The 20,687-nt window shown below is 40.4% G+C and overlaps 1 protein-coding gene across 2 annotated transcripts in view; it reads right to left on the reverse strand.

Annotated features, from left to right (window-relative positions):
* Positions 1 to 1,740: 1,740 nt before the first annotated feature.
* The window catches only part of RGSL1 (regulator of G protein signaling like 1), a 56,261-nt gene continuing 37,314 nt past the window's right edge, over positions 1,741 to 20,687 (reverse strand). The window contains exons 7-13 of one of the 2 annotated variants that reach the window (XM_039252991.1): positions 16,425 to 16,599; positions 12,198 to 12,336; positions 11,829 to 11,953; positions 9,487 to 9,596; positions 7,619 to 7,711; positions 5,300 to 5,491; positions 1,741 to 1,925 (exon numbers count right to left, since the gene is read on the reverse strand). In XM_039252991.1, coding sequence (XP_039108922.1) covers positions 5,406 to 5,491; positions 7,619 to 7,711; positions 9,487 to 9,596; positions 11,829 to 11,953; positions 12,198 to 12,336; positions 16,425 to 16,599 — 728 coding nt within the window. In that variant the 3' untranslated portion in view covers positions 1,741 to 1,925; positions 5,300 to 5,405. The remainder of the gene's footprint in view (positions 1,926 to 5,299; positions 5,492 to 7,618; positions 7,712 to 9,486; positions 9,597 to 11,828; positions 11,954 to 12,197; positions 12,337 to 16,424; positions 16,600 to 20,687) is intronic. The other variant, XM_039252989.1, reaches the window with a different exon arrangement.

Here is a 20,687-nt window from a genome sequence, read left to right on the forward strand (position 1 = left end):
TAATAAAATTAACCTGAACTTAACGTTTGAAAACCTTCATGACTTTTGTGAGACAACTATCATTAATGGAATCACTACTATCTACTGACTCAATGGAATCTCTTTCTTTTTATGCAGTTTTAGCAAGGAGCCTATCCAATGACACTTGCTTTTGCCTCCTTTTGAGAATTTTATGGAAATGTGACATTACATTGTCATTAAATAGATTAATCGCTCACACTGCTACAGCCCTATTCAGGTGGTACTTTTCTACAAAATTTTGCATTGTTTCCCACATTTTACACATCTCCCTAATCTCATTTCAAGTGAGGGATTCCTCTGCCTTTTTCTCCTCCTCTGCAGACGAATGCAGATGTAGATTCCTTATAAAATCTTGCAATATCAGCCACTTGTATACCTTGTTTGTACTTCTCAATGATTTCTTTCTTCCACCGTAATCATCTCTGTCTTCTTATCACCTTTCTTTTCAACCTTTTTCTGCATGGGAACCATTGTATGTGCTTGCATGGATATTGACTATAATACAGTATTAATAAACTCTTGTTATATACTGTATTTAATGTAACTTGCAATAAGGCAGCAGGAGGAAAGGGTCTATATCTGGAGACAGCCTGCCTAGAATGAAGCAAAGCATTCCTAAGCTTACTTCTGTATGGAAAAGCAAAGGACTATCCATAGGTGCTTTGAGGTGACAAAAAATGCATTAGTGCCAGTTGTGAGTACCTTCTAACATTCCGAAAAATCACTGATTTCTGCCAAACACTGTGGCCTGAGCCTGAGCACCTGAGCATGGGAGGCAGTCACCCACAATCCCACAGAGAGGGAGAGAGAGCGAGAGCAAGAGAGAGAGCGAGAGAGAAGAACCTTTGGCTCAGTTGTGATCATGTGACGTTCGTTCAGTGTATCATACTACTCGTATTACAAGACATCACTCATTTATCAAGTTAAAATTTATTAGAAATGTTTGCTTGTCTTGTGGAACACTTGAAGAACAAATTACTAGCAATCTAAGGTTTTATTGTATTTCAAAATATCTGTTGGAGGCTCAGGAGGAAATCTCTTTATCTCCTATTAACAGTAGATGCATATAACATGTAGAAATCTTCCAAATTATTATGTAGAAGTTACACATTAGAAACTAATGGGTTTGTGGATGTCCTGGCTACTGAATGCTCATGAACCATGTATCTTGCTAGAAGAAAAGCATTCAGAATATTTTCTGGATTTAACTCTTCAACTATATCACTCCTGGTCAGTCATTCCCTTCACATTCCAGGAAATTTAGGGAAAGGAGGAATGAGAAGGAGCAAGTAATATCCTCCCTGCCAGCTCTGTGCCTGGCCCTTTGTAGTGCACATGGCCTGCATTATCCCAAGTTGGTCTCCAAACAACCCTAGGAGGTAGATATTAAATTTTCCGTTTTACACGTAAGGCAGGTGGGACTCAGCAAGGTTAAGTAGCTTGCTGATGATCACTAAGTTACTAAGGAGTAGAGATGGGATTTAAAAGCAGCCTGCCACATGGAAAAACATGAGCTCTTAAGTAATGGCAGCAGGGGAGCCTAGACTCTTGGTCAGGGGAGCACCCATGTGTAGGAGCTTCTGGATGAGACTGGGTGGTCCATGCTCTTAATCCAGAACAAGAAGTAGTATTTTCATTAATTTCTTGAATTGAAAATGACCTTAGGAGCCTCTAAGGAGCAACATATTGTTTCCCTGTGCCCTTTTCTTTAAGAAGAGTATGGGAGGCTCACCAATTGTGAATATGGACATCCTTTATTCTGGCTAATAATCTGCAGCCCTGGTTGAGGTATACGGATGAGGACTGACACCCTGAGATGCTGCGCACAAGCTGCCCCCTTCTCTGCAGCAACACTTGGATCAGTTGGAGACACTCAAAATGAAGAACAGACGTCTTTTCATATTCTGTAAAAAGAGGGAATATTTTATGTCAGTTTCTGACACACGTAACTGGAAGGCTCCTGAAGGTAGAAGAAAGATCTCTCTGCCTCTCTTGCTGTTTTCCCCTGATTCTTTCTGTCAGTCTGTCTGAATGGGATGTATGAGCTTCTTAAAGGAGAATTTCTTAAAGCAGCAAGAGTTATTGGAGTATAAAAAAGTTTCATGAGGAAAATTTGATATTTCTTCTTTATTGTTATAGTCACAATTATATTCAATTACTGATTTGGTTTTTATGGTAAATATCACAGTATACTCTCACTGTGAAGTCAGTATAATTAACTGTAAGGTTAGGGCAGGCATAAACTACACATTCTGGTTTTTTCCACTACATTCAGAAACCTAGCATTCACTCCTGCATTTGACATGTATTTGTGGGGCAACTATTATCTTCCTGTCACTGTGCTAGGTATTGGAGACATAAAGAAAAATGGGACATGGTCTTCACTCTACAAAAGTTTATAGTCTAGTAGGTGAGGGATATATATAAACAAGTATCTCCAAAAAGAGGGAAACAGAGAGGAAAAGGTGGGAAGAGACAGGAGGCAACCAGGAGGTGTCACTGTTGTGATGTCTCTTATCACCCAGTGGAGGGGAAAGGGAAGGGCATTTTATACAACCTTGTTGCTGGGAAATGGAAAGTATGAGGAAGAAAGGCAAGACATAAATCTGGAAGTCTATATTGGGGTCAAATTGTCAATGGCCTTATATAATATGCCATTAAAGAGTTGAGGCTTTTTCAGTCAGACAAAGGCTGACAGCCATCAAGGAAACAAAACCTCAGTGCTTCAACTGCAGGGGCTGCATTCTGCCAATGACCTGAGTGAGCAAGGGAACAATCCACCTCTAGAGCCTCCAGAAAGGAATGAAGTTCTGCATATCTGACATTAGCCCAATGAGTACTGGGTCAGACTTCTGACCTCAGGACCGTAAGATAGTAATTTTGTGTTGTTTTAAGCCACTAAATGTCTGGTAATTTGTTGTGTTAGCAATAGAACACTAATACAGGGACTAGAGTAAGCCAGCTTCCTTTCCTGGCCCTCCTTCCCTGGTCTTTTCCTTTAATGCAGTGGCCCCCATGGGTCTATTGTTTGGAATGTTCTTCCTCCCTTCTAATATTTTCTAAGATAGACTCGGAGCCTCAAGAGCTTTACAAGGGGAAGGAAAAGTGTAAAGCAAAGATTCCAAGCCAAGTTTTGTTTGGCTTGCATAGTATTATAAAAAAATTTTAATTTATTATTTTTTCTCTTTTCCTTTTTTCTTTTTCCCTCTTTTCGTCTCTCCCCCATTTCTTTTCTTTTCTCTTCTTCTCTTCGTCTCTCCCCTCTCCTCTTCTCTCCTTTCTTCTTCTCCTCCTTCTTCTTCTTCTTCTTCTTCTTCTTCTTCTTCTTCTTCTTCTCCTTCTTCTCTTCCTCCTCCTCCTCCTCCTCCTCCTTCTCTCTCTCTCTCTCTCTCTCTCTCTCTCTCTCCCTCTCTCTCTCTCTCCTAATTTAGGAAGTTCTGACCATACTGGGTTGGCTGGCTAGAGCTATTACTGTCCCCTTTGAGATGTATTCACCAGTTCATCACAGTTTCTACCATTCTCTATTATCTTTCATGGGTGGCTTACTCATTTATATTACTTGATTACATACTAGGTGACTGCTCTTGTGATACTAACCTAAATCTGAAGTTAGAACATACTAGATCTGAGATCTCTGAAGTGAGAGAATAAGAAACCAAAGGAGGCAATCAGCAAGCCTCAATAAATCCTGAGGAGAAATACTTTTTCAACTGAGAGTGTTTCTATTAATCATTGTGGGGTCTTTTGAATAACATGTTGTGTGTGCTTGTGTATCTGCACACAAGTATACCTGTGGATGATCACACACAGGGAGAGAATTATGAAATGGGCAAAGATCACAATTTCAAATGCGTTCTTTAAGTGATCTCTCTTTTCCTTTAGTGGGACCCACCTAATGCCATTCAGAAGTTCAGCTTCACCTCAGTACAATGTAAGGGTATTTAGGGACATGACACTGAGTCAATATTTTACCAGATCCTCATCAATCACTTTGTTGCTGGCCTAACTTCTTCCCTGATTCCATGTGCAAGCTCTTGTTCCTCTGACCAAGGTCATTCCTGCCACTTAGACTCTAATAGACCTCTTCTCCATTCTTTTCCTGGCATCTTGCCTTAGTTTCTTGCTGGATTTTTAAAATCTGGAATTCTGTCTCATGTACTCTGCTCTGTCTGTTAACTCAGGGTCTATTTTGAAGCCCTAGCCCCTTTAGGGGAAGAAATTTTCACTCCCTTCTTCTGGACTTTTTATTTTTTTAGACTAAATTCTTGCCTCACTGGACCCTCTCCTAGTGGCCTGAGGCTCTCCACATCTCATCTGTATCCAGACCTTTTCTAGTCACATCTACTTATAGTCTTCCTGGGCTATTGCAATCAAAGCCCCATTCAGATAATCTCACATTTCCCTGTGTTTGTCAGTCCTGTTCTGAATTTTTCATCCTCAAGGAAAGTCTAGGAAATAAAGGGCATCAGCATAGCAGGAAACTGGCTGGAAATTTGTGAGACTTCCCCAATAAGCTTTCTAGTCTTTCCTTGTTCTACAACATAGAGAGCTGAGCCAACATTTCTTCAATTATCTCAAGTGTGTGTGTGGGGTCATTTAGGACATTTGGTCATTTTAATCCTGATTTTTTTCAAAGGACAAAAAATGGGCCTAGTGACTCTATAACTAGGTCAAAATTTTCCCAAAGAGACTCTTTACATATTAATTGGCAAACAAACAGAACTCCAGTGAAGAACTATTCCTTTTGGAGATGAAAAGTGGTATAGAGGGTGACCATGGAATGAGATCTAGCCAAAGATTCAGAAATGGTGTGTTCTAGTCCAGACTCTGCCACTTAATACCTGGTGATCTGGGGAGAGTCACTTACCTTCTGTGTGTGTCAGTTTCTTCATCTGCTTAAAATTAGTTAGGTTTTAACATGGTTACTCACAGGGTTGTGAGGATTTCCTAAGATAATGGATGTGAACCATTGTCCAAATGGGAGATACTAGCATTAAAAGATCCCATCTGTCACTGTTGAATAAAAAAGAGCACCTTGTTTATAAGAGCGTTTAATGCCATCTACATACATTTGTCATGGAATTCTTGTCATGACAACCATGAGTCAGAGATTTGCTCAAGGCCATGCAGCTCTAGAATGAATTGAGTACCCAGGTCTCCTGACCCTGAGAGTTGTGTGATCTGTTACTTTCCCACTGTGGAATGACCATCTCTGACAGGATCTTCCATTCAAGGAGGGCAGAGGTGCTTCTGGTCATGCTCTCTGCCTACATCTTACCCACTGAAGTCTGGTCCTTCCATGTCTGGGCTGTCACCCCATTGATCTTTCCAGGGCAGATGACACCAGGGCATTTCATTTCTGATCAGAAAATTTTCTGTCAGTGTTATGAGGCTTCTGAGAGATGATGTGCTTCTTTTGAGAGACTGACTTGACTACTTTTTCCCCCTTTTGTTGCTGGGTAAGTTTTGTCTGAAGGAAGAAGAAGAGTGCCAGTTATTAGAGTGGCAATGAGGTCACTAGAGTACTCTCTGCTGGCTTATTGCCAACATTCCCTTTAGGTATAGTAATGGCCAAAACCAAAATCCTTTGCCTTCAGGATAGGGCCCCTTGCATTCTTGTTCTCACCTTCCTCCCCAAGAACTTGCAACCCCTGAAGCTATGCTTTGCCTTTCTATACAAAGAACTCCAAATTACCTGGCTTGTCTTCCAGGCACCAGCACTAGCAAGTGATGCTGGGGCAGCTCCAAGCCCCTGTAGCTCCAAGCCTTCTCCAAGACTTGTAGAAGGTCTGAGAAGGTGGGATGGCTGGTGAGGAAACCAGGCCTTCCATTCACAGAGCCTGATATCTATAACCTTGACTTTCAAGGGGCTCTTGGGCTCAGTTGTGGTTTCCATGACCCACTGGGGATTCTTTCAGAGCCCCAACTTAGCATTAATTCCACTTTGGTTCTTGTATAGAAGTGAGTTAGGCTGAATCAGATTTTGACAGGCCCAAGATCTTCATGCTTTTATTGATAATATCCTGCCAAGTAGAGCAACTCTTCTTTCCATTTTAAACACCTTACCTTGAAAGACTGGAGTATTAGGGAGGCTGGCAAGAAAAGATCATCTGGGACACTCTTCCCCCAGAAATAGTGTTCTTCTGTAAAATGGATCAGGGGTTCCAACTTCCTAAAAGTGCCTGTACTAGTTGGAGGTGAGCAAGGACAGCCACAGAGAAACCCTTCCCTAACTATCTTTACTACAGGCCTCTCTGAAAGCACTAAGCTCAACTTCTTGGCTCTATATGCTGAGGAATGTCAGGATGTGGAGTTAGGTTTCCAAAAAGTTTCTCCCCAATCTCCCATTGTACACTTGGACAAAGCATCTCTGAACTGAAGAAGAGGAATTCCAATTCATGCCTACCCTGTGACAGGACACAGCTCTACAGTGGAGAGCACATGTCTTGATGGGGTAAGGTTGCTAGATGAAGCTAAAGACAAATACAGAGAAAAACTTCATCAGAACTCAGGGCATAAACACTCCCTGGAGAATCTCCAGCCTAGGAGGGCCATCTCAGAACAGCTTCCAGGTAAATGCCTCCAAGGAAAGGGTTGGGAAAGTGAAGTTGAAGCAGTGATGCTCCAGGAACTTTTAGGAGACTTGGTTTGAATGCTGCACTATCTTTTGTCTTAGTAGACATTTTATCTGGATGGAAAGGTCATGATTCCATCCCCACAGACCCAGGGAAGTAAAATAAGGAGACTGGGCCAGATGATCACTAGAATCACAAGACTTTATGGCTGTTTGAACTCTACGGATCATGGACAATATTCCATAGTGGCTTCTACCATTAAGCAATGAGGGGACATATGCAAATGCATAGAACAGGCAAATTGGCATTTTATGCCCACAAGCAATAGAGAAGAGTATCCTCAAACTGGAACCCACGTGGAAACCAAGGCAATTTTAATATTTAGGAGTGGGATTGTCTATGGCCATACCACCCTGAACGTGCCCGATCTCGTCTGATCTCGGAAGCTAAGCAGAGTCCGGCCTGGTTAGTACTTGGATGGGAGTGGGGTTAACTCCTTGAGGCTGAAAATGGGGGAAAAAAGGAAATAACCTTCCTCTGATGCTAGGACCATGTTTATTTCAGGAATAAGACCAGCAGCAGTCACTTCCAGGAACCAGGAGGTATAGAATGGAGGTCCTGTTCAAGCCCACAGGTGTTCTCAGTGGGAAGAGAAAATAACAATTGGGATGTTACAATCGTCTCTTAATAAAGGTCATACATCACACCTAGAAATGGCAGAAGAGCTAGCAGAGATACAGAGAAGGTTAAGGCACCTGCCTTTAAAGGGCTATAAAGGAATCAATAAAATACAGTTATTCAAATGAGAGCTATGCACGGAGGCCCAGAAATATAGCCAGGAGACCCACTTCTCATCGCATCTCTGCCACTCACAAGCTGTGTGGTTTGGAAAAGGTTGCTTCACATTTTGGGTACCTCAGTCTCCTTGTGGTCACTAAAGAGATTGGCCAAACTGGCATTAGAGTCACCCTCTAACTGAGTAGTAGGCTTTTGATATCAGTGGGATTCCAACCCCAACTCACAATTTTGGACTGAACTTGTTATTATTTCCCGCTGTTGAGGCCGAAACCATTCAATACCTCTGAGTAAGGTGAATCTTAAAATGGCGTTGTCTCCTGGGGAAGAAGGGGGGGGGGGTGGTTGGTGAATTAAAATCCCTGACAAGATAAATCTGCGTAAGCAAGGGAACTGTTGATAACATTCCTTGGAGTACAGGATGTTAATGATAGACATTATCTAAATCTGAACCTCTATATTTGAGATCAGGGATCTGGGGTGGAGAGAGGAGAAGCAAGATGCTCAAGGTCCTTCAACACATACATAATGACTCTTCAGGCCAGAAACCCAAGTGTCCTGGCCCTTTAATTTAGGCACCCTATTGCCCTCTTCCAACTTTAGACACCAGAAAAGATTTGGGGATTTGCTTCCTTGGAGCTCAGCAACAGGAAATGAGCTAAAGGTTGGAAACTCTTTGGTTACCACTAAAGGGCATGTTTTTGCTCCTCTGAGTATCATTTGTCTGCTCATCTCCCTTTCCTTTCCCTGTTACTATTCCCCCACCCATTCCTCCACTCTCACTCAAATAAGCCCTTATTCCCACAAGGACACTTGGCTCCACATATTGAAAAGATTGTTGATTTCTGTCTACTGATGTGACACTTTACAAGGCAGAGACATGGATAATGAGCAATGTTAATTGACCATTAGGGCGAACCTAGCTAGGGAGGTAGGTGCTTTATTTCCTACTCAGGTGAGGACCCTCTCAGAGGGGCAGGAACTGGTCCAGAGTTGTTTCCCCCACCATTTAGGCAAGCTAGGGATGGGTTAAGTCTCAAGAGCCTCATTTATACTCCCCAAAGTGGGTGGGATGCTTGTTTGTGAGTGGGCTCAAGGAGGGGCAGGGTTAAGTATCAAGTAAAATGGACACAAGAACTGGGCAGAATTTAAGCTGAAGCCATGGAATGCTCAGCTCTTTCACAGGATAGTTTGATGCTGTCTTTAAGACTCCTATCTTACCTCCACATTTTGTTCTGAGGCTGATACTATTCCCAGACTCACCGACCTGTTCTCTTTGGTTCCCAGAATCTTCCACTACAGAAACATCTAGTCTTGCCCTCTCCAGGCATTGCTCTATTCACCCTCCTCCCTCTCTTCAAAACTCACTTTTGCTTAAGTACTGATCTCAATGCAGATAATAAGAAAGGAACTGAGTTTAACTACTCTGTGCTAGGAAAACATATATGTGTGTGTGTATTTTCAAACACATCTATTTATTTGTAAATATATTAATAATATAAAACATATGAATAATATATTAATAATGTATAATTAATAATATATTAATAATAAATATGTAAATCTCCTATAAACACACAGAGCAGAGATAATCTTATTAGCATTTTATTTCTGAATTTTTCTCATGCTCTCATAAAAATTATATATGCATAAATATACATATATATACTTACCACATTAAAATCATACCTTACATCCACTTTTTAATTTTTTCACCTAACACTAAAATAGATGCTTTTCAAATGGTAGGGTTTATGAAGATAGTTGGAGCAGGGGGCTTCTTAAATAGCAGTAAAGCAGGTCCCCACCTCCATTTATCCACCACACAGACCATGACCCATATCCCAAAGCTACTGGGAGGTACTGCCAGGGATTGGTACATGGGTAGAGACACCCTTTATGTGCCACTGATAGCCACAGATAAAATATACTTTAGTGCTTCTCTAAGAGTCAAGTTAATGAGATGCCCACCCTTCCAGAAGAGAATACCCTCTGTGAAGTCTGAAGTTGGTCCTTTGAACCCTTGCTTTCCCTTCACGAGTCTGATTTGCTGGAGAATGGCGCTGTAGGTCATGGACGTAAGTATAGAACTTACCTCCATTCAAAAGAGGATACTTGTGTATGGACTTAGGAGAAGGTTTTTTATCCTTAAATATCTTCCCCCTGTACTGGAAGTAAGAGCGGGCTGCCTTCCAGGAACAATATCTGTGAAAAGAATGGCTTCCGGTCATAAGGAGAAGGCTAGCAGCTGAGAAGGCTGGAGCATGGTGCACAGGGGAACCAGATCAGGGACAGTCCTCATAGAGAGTGGAGTGTACAACAGAGAAGGGAGAGACTTGGCCTTGGAGTGCTGCCTGTCAGAGCCCCTTCTTCTGAGGCATCCTCTGTGTCCAGGCCTGGCTCCAGTGAGGACCTGTCATTCACAGTATGCTGGGATTCCCTTCTGGAACCAGTAAATGGAGTCTGTAAAGAATCTATTGTATGTAGGTCTGAGGTGGGGTCAATCTCTGGGATGCTTGCTTGAGCATCGGACTATGAACCCTACCTGGTACAGCCAGAGTGTCTGACTGGCTCTCTTTCAGGTCCCAATCCGGTTTCACTCTGTCCCTTGCTGAAGGTCATGACCCTGTCACTGTATTCCTAGCAGCCCTTTCCCTGGAGTAGACCTCTGCTCTTCACATGAACTTGGACTCGTATATATACTGGAACCTGAGAACTATTGCTCCCTGGAATCCCTCACAATACTCTTCATCTCTTCCTTCCTGGCCCCTAACCCCTCGCTGTCCTTCAGCCTACCCTTGCAATGGACCCTTTAAAGGCCAGTCTTGGCTAAGACTGGATTTATTTTCTATTCCACCTTGGCTCTGATGGTTTTGACTACTGCCCTCCTTCCTTTCCTTAAGAGGCACTCTATTTGATCACAGTTGGTTTCTGCCATTCCACTTGCTGAAATGGGTCTCCCTCCCATCATGGAGCTCCCAGCGTGCCATGATGCATTCTTTATGGTACTTAAGAGACCAAGAGACCTGGTTTTACTAATTCTAAGTGATCCTAGGTGTTTCTCAATTCCTTTGAGCCTTGGTTTACTCATCTATAAAATAGGGATAATAACACTTTGTTCCACCCACCTCATATGTTATTGAGAAGTTAATCTGGGATAACATATGTGAATACAGTTTGTGCAATATAAACCTCTTTATATAGGAATATATAGTAAAGCAAGGAAAGAATCAGCTACATAAGGATTAGGGATTCAAAGCCTCCCTGAAGCATCCCTATATTTCTTAAATAGGTATGAGGGAGTGCAGAGCATTGACTCAAGCCAGAAGCAGCATGAATTCCCCAAGGGTTTCTGATTCTCCAGAATCAGGACAGATTTCTATTTAATCCTGCTTAGCAGAACTAAATCAAGTCTAGTCTTAGTGTTAGGTGACAGTTGGTGTTCAAAAGGCTAACCTGCTTATCATGAACTTTGTTTTTTAATTTCTTTCAATTCTGTATTAAATAATTTACCATAGGGATTTTAAAATAAAGGTTGAAGATTAGTATGCAAACTTTAAACTTATTTTATAATAAGGGAGTGTGTGTGTGTGTGTGTGAGAGAGAGAGAGAGAGAGAGAGAGAAATTCTTAAGATATGGAATCACGTAATAATCTAAACATCCCTATTAGCCTTGTCTTGGAACATTTCAGCAAGCTATCCTCTGGTCACTGTCACCCAGGGCACTGACATTCATTATGTGGAAGATATAGGCCAGAGCCACAGTGTACCACAGGAGTAAATAACCTGGGCCAGTGTCTCAACCCAAACCTTGACAGGATAGGTTAGAAACCAGTGGGTGGAAGGTTGCATATGTCCTGCAGATATCTTGTTTGTTTCATTTTTATTTTATGGCCTCAGAGTTTCCTCACCATGTTTTAGTTTTGAGTCAGTTGCCACATTTGCCACTTTAACTTTTGGAGATATGACATAGAAACCTAAATTTCTAAGCTCCTCTTGAAAATTGAAACATCTATCAATGGTGGCTCTAACAATAATTATGGTATTTGGGCATAACAGAGTAAAACTCTGCTGTCTTACTGCCTCAGTGGGTCTCCTTAAGCATAAAGGCAGTTGTGTGAATCTTGACAGAATTTCTCCCCAGATAACCATGGTTCATACTCATGCTTAAGTGAGGAAACTATGCCTAAGAAAATTAATACCCTTTCCCAAGCATGTAGGAGCTATGGGAACCAGGCACTCTTATCCCCAGTCATACTTGATCTTCCATCTTCTGATTCAGTTTCAGTGTGAGAGTAGCAAGTAGGGTAAGAAAACACTGTAGTTCCCATGAAAATGGAACCATGAAGTAGAGAGCTAGAGGAAGACAGAAAATTGTCTAGAAATTCAAATGTGTTTTCCTGCTCTCATGGTCTTTGGGCAAGGTGAAATAGTTACCTTTTCCAGAAGTACATAATGACAGGGAAGAGAGACATGATAGTCCCATGGAAGATGTTCCGGTCTAGGTGGCCCTCTGAAATGGCAGCAAGGATAGCATCCTTCTGGGATTCAGAGATGTTCACCTACCCATAGAGTGGGAACCTGTTACTGGCAGAACTCCAGGGAAGACAGAAAATCTCTCTTAACCTATAGGTACCCAATACCTATAAGACCACCCCGTCCCCAGAAAGCAGCAGGTTTTCCTGCAACTGCTAGGTACAGGACATCTGGTTGACTCAGGACTTGGGAGTGGCCTATTAGCTATCAATTCCTGTGGAAGAAATGCTTCTTGGGAAAAGCCCAGAGAGAAATGGGAGTCCCCTTTACCCTCAGCCTTGGAGGGATTTCAGAATTCAGGTAGAGCTTTAGGATGATATTAATTTTGGACCTCATTAGGATCACGTCATTCTCGTTATACGCCCGGTTGACTTGCAGCATGTGAGCTGAACTCACCAAATCATTAAATCTAAAAAGAAGCAGTAAGCAGGAAATCAGCAAGGAGAAGATAAAAGCAGCAACTAAATAGGGCAGCCAGCCCAGACCCATTTCTGGCCTAAAAAAGACAGGGCCAATCCTTGGCCAGGTTGCAGCTTCATCCATTCAATCATAATGCATCCATTGGCAGGTACTAACTGAGTATCTACCACCTGTCAGGTAATGTGCTAAGTGCTTCTTCAAGTGTATTTCTTTACTGCAAACTCCCTTATTTATCCCAACGTGCCTCCACCCTTGTCTCTGTACCAGTTTTGCCTCTGATGACTTCAAGAATGAAGGGCCATCTTTCTCTTTGTTTCCTTTTCTGTGCTGATGCTCTCACAATTACCACCACTCTCCAAAGCAACATATTCCCTTTCTTAATATTTTTATTATAGCAAAATATACCTAATGTAAAATTTACCAGTTTAACCATCTTTAAATGTACAGTTCAGTGGCATTAAGTACATTCACCCTGTTGTTCAACCATCAACACAATCCATCTCCAGAACTTTTTTCATCTTCCCCAACTGAAATTCTATGCCTGTTTAAATAAAAACTATCCATCTCTCCCTTGCCATAACCCCTGGCAACTACTTTCTGTCTCCTAGCAACATATCCTTTTACTAACCATCAAATATCTGTCAGTTATACCTTATCTTGATTTAAGTACACAGTTTATTTCTCTCAGGTTACTTAAATATATATATGTTTATTTATTTTGGTAAAGAGTGCAAGAAGAGTGCAGAGAGAGAGGGAGAGAGAGAACCCCACGCAGGCTCCTCACTGTAAGTGCAAAGCCCCATGTGGGTCTTGAACTCACAAACTGTGAGATCATGACCTGAGCTGAAATCAACAAGAGTCAGATGCTTAACAGACTAATCCACCCAGGTGTCCCTCTGTTAGATTACTTTAAATCTTAACCATTTAAAATTTTCCTAAGAGTAGAATACCAAGGTTTTCCCTTATTAGTTTGTTTTGTATATCCATTTATTTATTAGATCAGCAGACATTTATTAAGAGTTTACTCTGTGCCAGGTGCAGTTCCAAGAGCAGGGATTCAGCAGTATGGGAAATAAAACCCTGCTTTTCTTTTTAGTTGTGTAAATGCACTTCCTGCACCTATCATCCTACTTCTTAACTCTTATTTGTGTTTTATCTGCCATCCAGATTTGTTTGTGGGATCTTGGGAAATAGAGAGCATGTCTCAGTTGCCTTTTGTATCTCCAGTGCCAAATCCAGTGCCCAAGAATGAGTAAGAAATGATTAAGTATTCATGGAACTGAGCCAGATGCCTCACTGGGTGCAGTGGAAGATCTCTTAGCCTAATTCCCCTAACTAGTGTGCTGAGTTACCAGGTGCTCTGAACTTCTGGAAACACACTGACTGATACCTGTAAGGTGCCCACTATATACACTGGTCATACCTTCTGTAATATACTCTTCCATTTTTCCTATGAGATAAGGCAGATATATACTGAGAATTATTCATGTTTCTTCTCAAATATTTTTGCCTGTTGTACTTGTTGCTATAATTTGTAATCTATGAAAATTGATAAAACATGAACATAGAAAGAAAAGATGTTTGTTGTTTCTGTGAAAACAAATTTGAATGCATTGGAACATCCCACTAAAGACAAGCTGCTTTTTAAAAAGTTGCTATTGAGTTAGGTGTGACAAAGCAATTTAAAACATTGAGAAAACAAGTATAAACATCCAGAAAGATTAATTGCCTTGCAGTAGCCTTTAAATTCTCATTCCACTTTAAAGAGAGAAATTTTTGGGCTGTCTGGGTGGCTCAGTCGATTAAGCAACTGACTCTTGATTTCAGCTCAGGCTATGATCTCATGGTTCATAGGTTCAAGTCCCACATCAGGCTCTGCACTCTTAAGTGTAGGGCCTGCCTGGGATTCTCTCTCTCTCTCTCTCTCTCTTTCTCTCTCCCTTTCTCTGCTCCCTCCTGCTCATTTCTCTCTCTCAAAATAAATAAAATAAACTTAAAAAAAATAAAAATTAATAAAGAGAAAAATTAGAATGAGCAGATAGCATTCTGTATATAGTTTATGCAAGAAAAATATATGGATCTCTAATTAAAGGAATGGCTTTGGCTTTACATCAAAAGTTTGACCGGTAAGTGAAAGTATATAAGTATGATTTGACATAATAATAGCTGTTTAAGTATGAAGCTTCCTCACAAAACTAAAAATAGAATTATCATATGATCCAGCAATCCTATTACTGAGTATTACCCAAAGAATGTGAAAACACTAATTCAAAGAGATATATGCAGCCCTATGTTTACTGCAGCATTATTTATAATAGCCAAATTATGGAAGCAGCCCAAGTGTCCATTGAATGGATAAAGAAGTTGTGGTATATATACATAATGGGATATTATTCAGCCATAACAAGAATGAAATCTTGTCATTTGCAACAACATGGATGGAACTAGAGGGTATAATCCAAAGTGAAATAAATTAGTCAGAGAAAGGCAAATACCATATGATTTCACGCATATGTGGAATGTACGAAACAAAATAAACAAAGAAAAAAAGGGACAAACCAAGAAATGGACTCCTAACTATAGAGAATAAACTGATGGTCACCAGAGAAGACGTGCTGGGCAAATGGGTGAAACAGGTGATGGAGATTAAGAGTACACTTTTCATGATAAACACTGAATAATGAATATTCTTTAATCAATATATTTTAACCTGAAACTGATATAATACTGTATATTAACTCTCCTAGAATTAAACATTTTAAAAAACTAATCAATCAGAGGCAAGCAAAAACAATAATAATGATACACAATGAGTGAAGTAATATAGAGAAGATTGAGTGACCTGTATGTATGTATGTACAGGGGACTTCCAACTTATATCAATTTAAATACCACTTATGCATTATTTTAAAATTAGTTTAGAGTTTATAACACCGTTCTCAAAAAAAAACCCCACAACATTCTAAAATATAGACTTATAAGGCAATCAAGTCATTCTACTTTAGTCCATAAGGTATCTAATCACCATGTATGTAGTACATCATTTCTGTGTGGAAAATGTATTCCAAATTTCAAATCTATTCCAACAACATGCCTTCTCTGAGTAACAAAGATGTCCCCACTCATAAGGACAGAGAAGAAAGTGGAGGCTCTTATTCCTCTTACAGTCACTTGCAGGTCTGCAAATATTCAAGAGAAATTTTAAGTCAATTGTCTTTTGGAGGTGCTAGATCCATGTTCTAAACTATGCTGCACATCAGAATCACACGAGTAGCTTGTGAAAACACTAGTTCCCAGGCTCCACACTGGACCAGTGAAATCCAAATCTCAGTGACCTTGGCATTGGCAGTAATCATAGGCTCCAAGCAATCACAATGTGCACCAGGGTTGTGAACCACTGACTAACTCCTCTACCTCAGTATGACTGTTTTGCCAATTCAGGCCCTAGGCTCACAAATTGGAGAACTGTACACATGAGAACACATTTGGTTAAGAATATTTCTAAGTAGAAACCACATTGAACAACAGGTAAGAATAATGGGACCTAGACCAGAAAGATGTTTTGATTCACATAAATCACCAAAAGCAGTAAGGGAATGACCTCCAATTTGTTCCTACTACTTGCTTTTTTCATAAGATGGATGAATAAAGCAAGGAAGAAAAAGGCAAAGAGATATATATCTATATGTAGATATATAGATATCTGTTTAATTTCATTTACACACATACAAACACACACAAGTTTTATTATATTGTTGCTCTAAATAAAGAACTATTGGCCCTGTGGTGCTACGTAAGGGAACTTCTATCATAATAACAAATAATGGAAAAAAGTGTTCCACTTCCTGGGTATAAGTAAGTACATTTCAATATGGGCAACTCCAGAATACTGAAGAGCTTCGAGTACCCAAAGGGAAGAATGGCAGAAATAGACACAGTGACAGATTCACTGAGATTTTCAGTTGGAGATTCCTGCTTGTCAGGATTGAAATCACAGTGCCATTTATAGGCCACTCCAGTCTTTGCTGAATCGTACTAAGCATGGAAAGCCATGAGGAGGAGAGATGGGAAACTTACTTCTCCATTTCAGAAAAAAAATATAAATCATTGATTGCAAAGTTGACAATGATAATCCTGTGGCCAAATATACGACGCTTCACAAGGCTTATATCACCATTCTCAAGGTCTGTACTCCGGACATTTGTGGCATTTGTGGTTGGTCGTCCTGATACATTTGGTGATGTGGAGAGATCTGAGAGAGAAGGAGGAAGGAATTAAAATCTAATTGGATCAAGTCATTCATAAACTTGAAGCCTCTGACATGGGCATAACCAAAATGAAGAAAGGAAACTGGACCCATCTTTGGACTTGTTGAAACAGTGATTTCCTACCCTTTGCCTCAACCTTTTACTTTGACTTGAAGTACTGCTGAAAAAGCCATCTGCTCAGACGGTTTTACACCACACACAGACACACACACACACACACACACACACAACTGTGTACCAAAAGCACAAAAAAGTATGTTTTCCTGGTGCTTGTGTCATAGAAATATGATTGCACTGGAGTTATGCCAATCCCTAACATTTCTACAGAAAGTGGATATGCAGATGTGACCTTCAAAATGGAGTCTGTGATTCTGATAAGCTTATTCAAGGTTTATCAGGGAAGTAATTTAGAAGTAAACTGGGAAAGCGGCACAACACAAAAGCCAAACATCAAAAGTAAAGAAGATTATTTTAAAAACAGAGAGTAGGGCATTAAGGTAGAAAACAGACAGGAATGAATAAAGATGAACATAGAAGGGGCGCCTGGGTGGCTTAGTCGGTTAAGCGTCCGACTTTCGCTTAGGTCATGATCTCACAGTTCGTGGGTTCGAGCCCCGCGTTGNTTTCAGTCTGTGACTCCCTCTCTCTCTGACCCTCCCCTGCTCACACTGTCTCTCTCTCCTAGAAATAAATAAAACATTAAAAAAAAAAAAAAGATGAACGTAGAAGATTCTAGAAGGTTTGAATTGTGTCACCAAAAAAATGTCACTTATTTTAGAAAGTTTCTTGACTAGGGTATATGTAAAGAAGTTCATTCATAGGGATTTGGGGCTGTATTGGCAAGCAGACCCTAGTTAATTGTCCATCTGGGATTAAGAAAATTGTCTAGTCCAGCTCTAGGATTTACTATTTTTCCTGTAAAATGCATTATTCTGGATATCTGTTCAAAAATCATTGATGTGGGTGTGGTGGTTCCTATGACATAAGGGGGACTCCTTTTGGAGCAGTGTTACATATAAGATGGGAGGGTACCACAACATTCAATAAACAGCTAGCACTTGTTATATTCCAGACATTGTGTTAGGTCCTAGGGTTATAGCACCAAATAAAACAAAAAGCTCCTCTTTCCTACTTTATAATCTTTATCTTTTAGACTTGAGTTTGAAGGGGGAAAAAAGTCTGAAAAACAGGAAAGTTGGTATGATGGTCAAGGATTTTAAGAAATGAAGGTGCTAAATTCACTCAAGAAATCTGGGAGCAGTTATATACTTATAAACCAGCTCTGGTAAGGAAGGGGAAATCTGATTTGTAGTATTTGGTGATTTCTATAATAAATACTTCTATCATAGTTGATCTCAAGCTATTGATGGCTCACAAAATGCCCTGAATATTTAACAGTTGCCTTTCAATTGGGCTAAGATTGTTAATTTGGGTTATTATTTTTTTAAAAGCAAGACCTAACTCTATGCTGGCTACCAGAAGAGCACTTTATTTTTTTTAAGTGTTTTTAATGCTTATTTATTTTTGAGAGAGAGAGAGATAGAGGAGGGGCAGAGAGAAAGGGAGACACAAAACTTGAAGTGGGCTCCAAACTCCACACTATCCGTACAGAGCTGGACACAGGGCTTGAAGTCACGAGCCATGAGATCGTGACCTGAGCTGAAGTCAGATGCTTAACCAACTGACCCACCCAGATGCCCCCAAAAGAGCACTTTAAATATAGGGCATAAATAGGTTATAGATACAAGAATGGAAAAGATAATATGTGCTAACACTAATAAAAAAACTGGAGTGCCTATTTTAATATCAGACAAAGTAGATTTCAGAAAAAAAAGAGTATTACCAAGGATAAAGAAAGTGTTTTTTGTAATGATAAATGGGTCAATTGAAGGCCATAACAATCCCAGAAAAGGCTAAATGATAGTGATAGAAAGCAGACTAATGGCAGGTAGATCTCCCACTGAGCTACAGAAACACTCTTCTTGGGCTCTCTCATACAAACTAAGGATATGGGAAATTGAAGAACGGTGACATTGGACTTCCTACCATTCTGGGGCGTACAGGTTTGAACTAATTTTATTTAAAAGAAGAAACAAAAGAGCTGGAACTACTCCAAAATCCTAAATGTTTGTGAAGCAGTTCATAAAACATACATACAAAACCGTTTGCAAATTAGAAAATATAATATTAAAAAATTCCAATAGAAAAATAGAAAAAGAACATAAACAATTCAAAAAAGAATACAAAAGACCAATAAATCAAAGTGCTAATTACTAAAGAAACATACATAAGAATGGCACATTATTTTTCATTTACCAGATTGGCAGTTTTTAAAAAACAATGCATAGAGAAACTGCTCCACTGCTCTCCTGGCCCAGTCTCCAGCTGGGAAGCAGCCTGGCCTGTGGGATTACACTTTCGGCGGTATCTTTAAAAATTTTTTTTTAATGTTTTATTTATTTCCAGGAGAGAGAGAGAGACAGCGTGAGCAGGGGAGGGTCAGAGAGAGAGGGAGTCACAGACTGAAACAGACTCCAGGCTCCGAGCTGGCAGTCAGCACAGAGCCCGACGCGGGGCTCGAACCCACAAACCGCGAGATCATGACCTAAGCGAAAATCGGACGCTCAACCGACTAAGCCACCCAGGCGCCCCTTTCGGCGGTATCTTTAAAGCATGCAGACTAAGACCTGGAAACGAGGCCTGGCTTGGGACACAGAATACGGCCAACCTTGGCTACACCCACAGCACAGGGAGATCAGACCCAAAAGAGTGATTTGCAACACTTGGTTTGAGAAGGGACTGGGGCGCCACCATTTTTCTCCCCACAACCACCAAGGCGGGACCTCATAGAGCAGCCCACAGGACCTCAGTGGAGGCAACACCTGCCTAAAACAAACCATGCCCACCCCTGCTAGAGAGCTGCTTTTTCTTTTTTACCTAGCCCAGGGCAAGAGCAACATTGATGCATTGCTGTGATTACTTCTAGATCAATTCTTTCTATTCAGATATATTTTACCTTATCTCATTCTTATCCCTCCCTTCTCTTGGACTGGGCACACTGGTCATTGGTTTGCTTAAAGAGTCACATTTAATCCATCCTCTAGATGCATATTCTACACCTCCATCGTTACCTTCCTTTCTCTCTCTCTCTCTGGAATAATCAGACTATATAGTTTCTTTGGGTAACATTATCTTCGTTTCTTTCTCTTCACCACCCACAATATTCTCCTCTTTCTCTCTCTGAATTAAGCCTCTTAGTCTCTCTGTCTGGTCATTGTCCAATTTCACTTCCTCCCTGCCCCTGTCATTTCTCTCTTTGTATATGCTGTTCCATTAGCACTGCACACACCATGCTCTTTATTTGTAGCTGGGAATTCTGGTTTTATGCTTTTAAACTATTTTTGTCTTTTGGTTTCTCTTTCTTTTCTTTTCTTTTTTCTTTCTCTTTCGTTTACTTATTTGCTGGATTTGTCTGGGCGTTTGCGTGCCTTTGTTCCCTGTGTGTTTCTCTGTCTGTTTTCCTTTTCAGGGCTAGCTCAAGAAACAAACCGAAGTACACATGGTGGAGAGTCCCAAATATCAGTATGAGTAGGGGAATAAAATAAACAAAGTCTCAACAAGAGAAACCAAGAGACACCATTAAAAGAACACTTTCTGAAGAGACAGTCCCTGAACAGTCAATGAACCTTCTTTAACAGAGCAGTACTTGCAGGTGCAGAGCACATAACAAGCTTTTAAAACTGACAAGAGACAGAAAGCTAGTCAAAATGATTAAACAGAAGAACTCTCCTCTAAAGAAATTCCAGGAAGAAGTGATAGCTAAAGAACTGCTCAAAACAAATATAAGCAACATAACCAAACAAGAATTTAGAACAATAGTCATAAAATTAATCTCTGGGCTTGAAAAAGGCATAGAAGACATCAGAGAAACTATTGCTACAAAGACTATGGACCTTAAAAATAGTTGTGATGAATTTAAAAATGCTATAAATGAGGTACATAATAAAATGGAGGCATCCAAACCACGGACTGAAGAGGCAGAGAGGCGAATAGGTGAATTAGAAGACACAAT

This window comes from Hyaena hyaena, unplaced genomic scaffold, assembly GCF_003009895.1.
Source record: "Hyaena hyaena isolate Hyena2069 unplaced genomic scaffold, ASM300989v1 scaffold_439, whole genome shotgun sequence".
Lineage (NCBI taxonomy): Eukaryota > Metazoa > Chordata > Mammalia > Carnivora > Hyaenidae > Hyaena > Hyaena hyaena.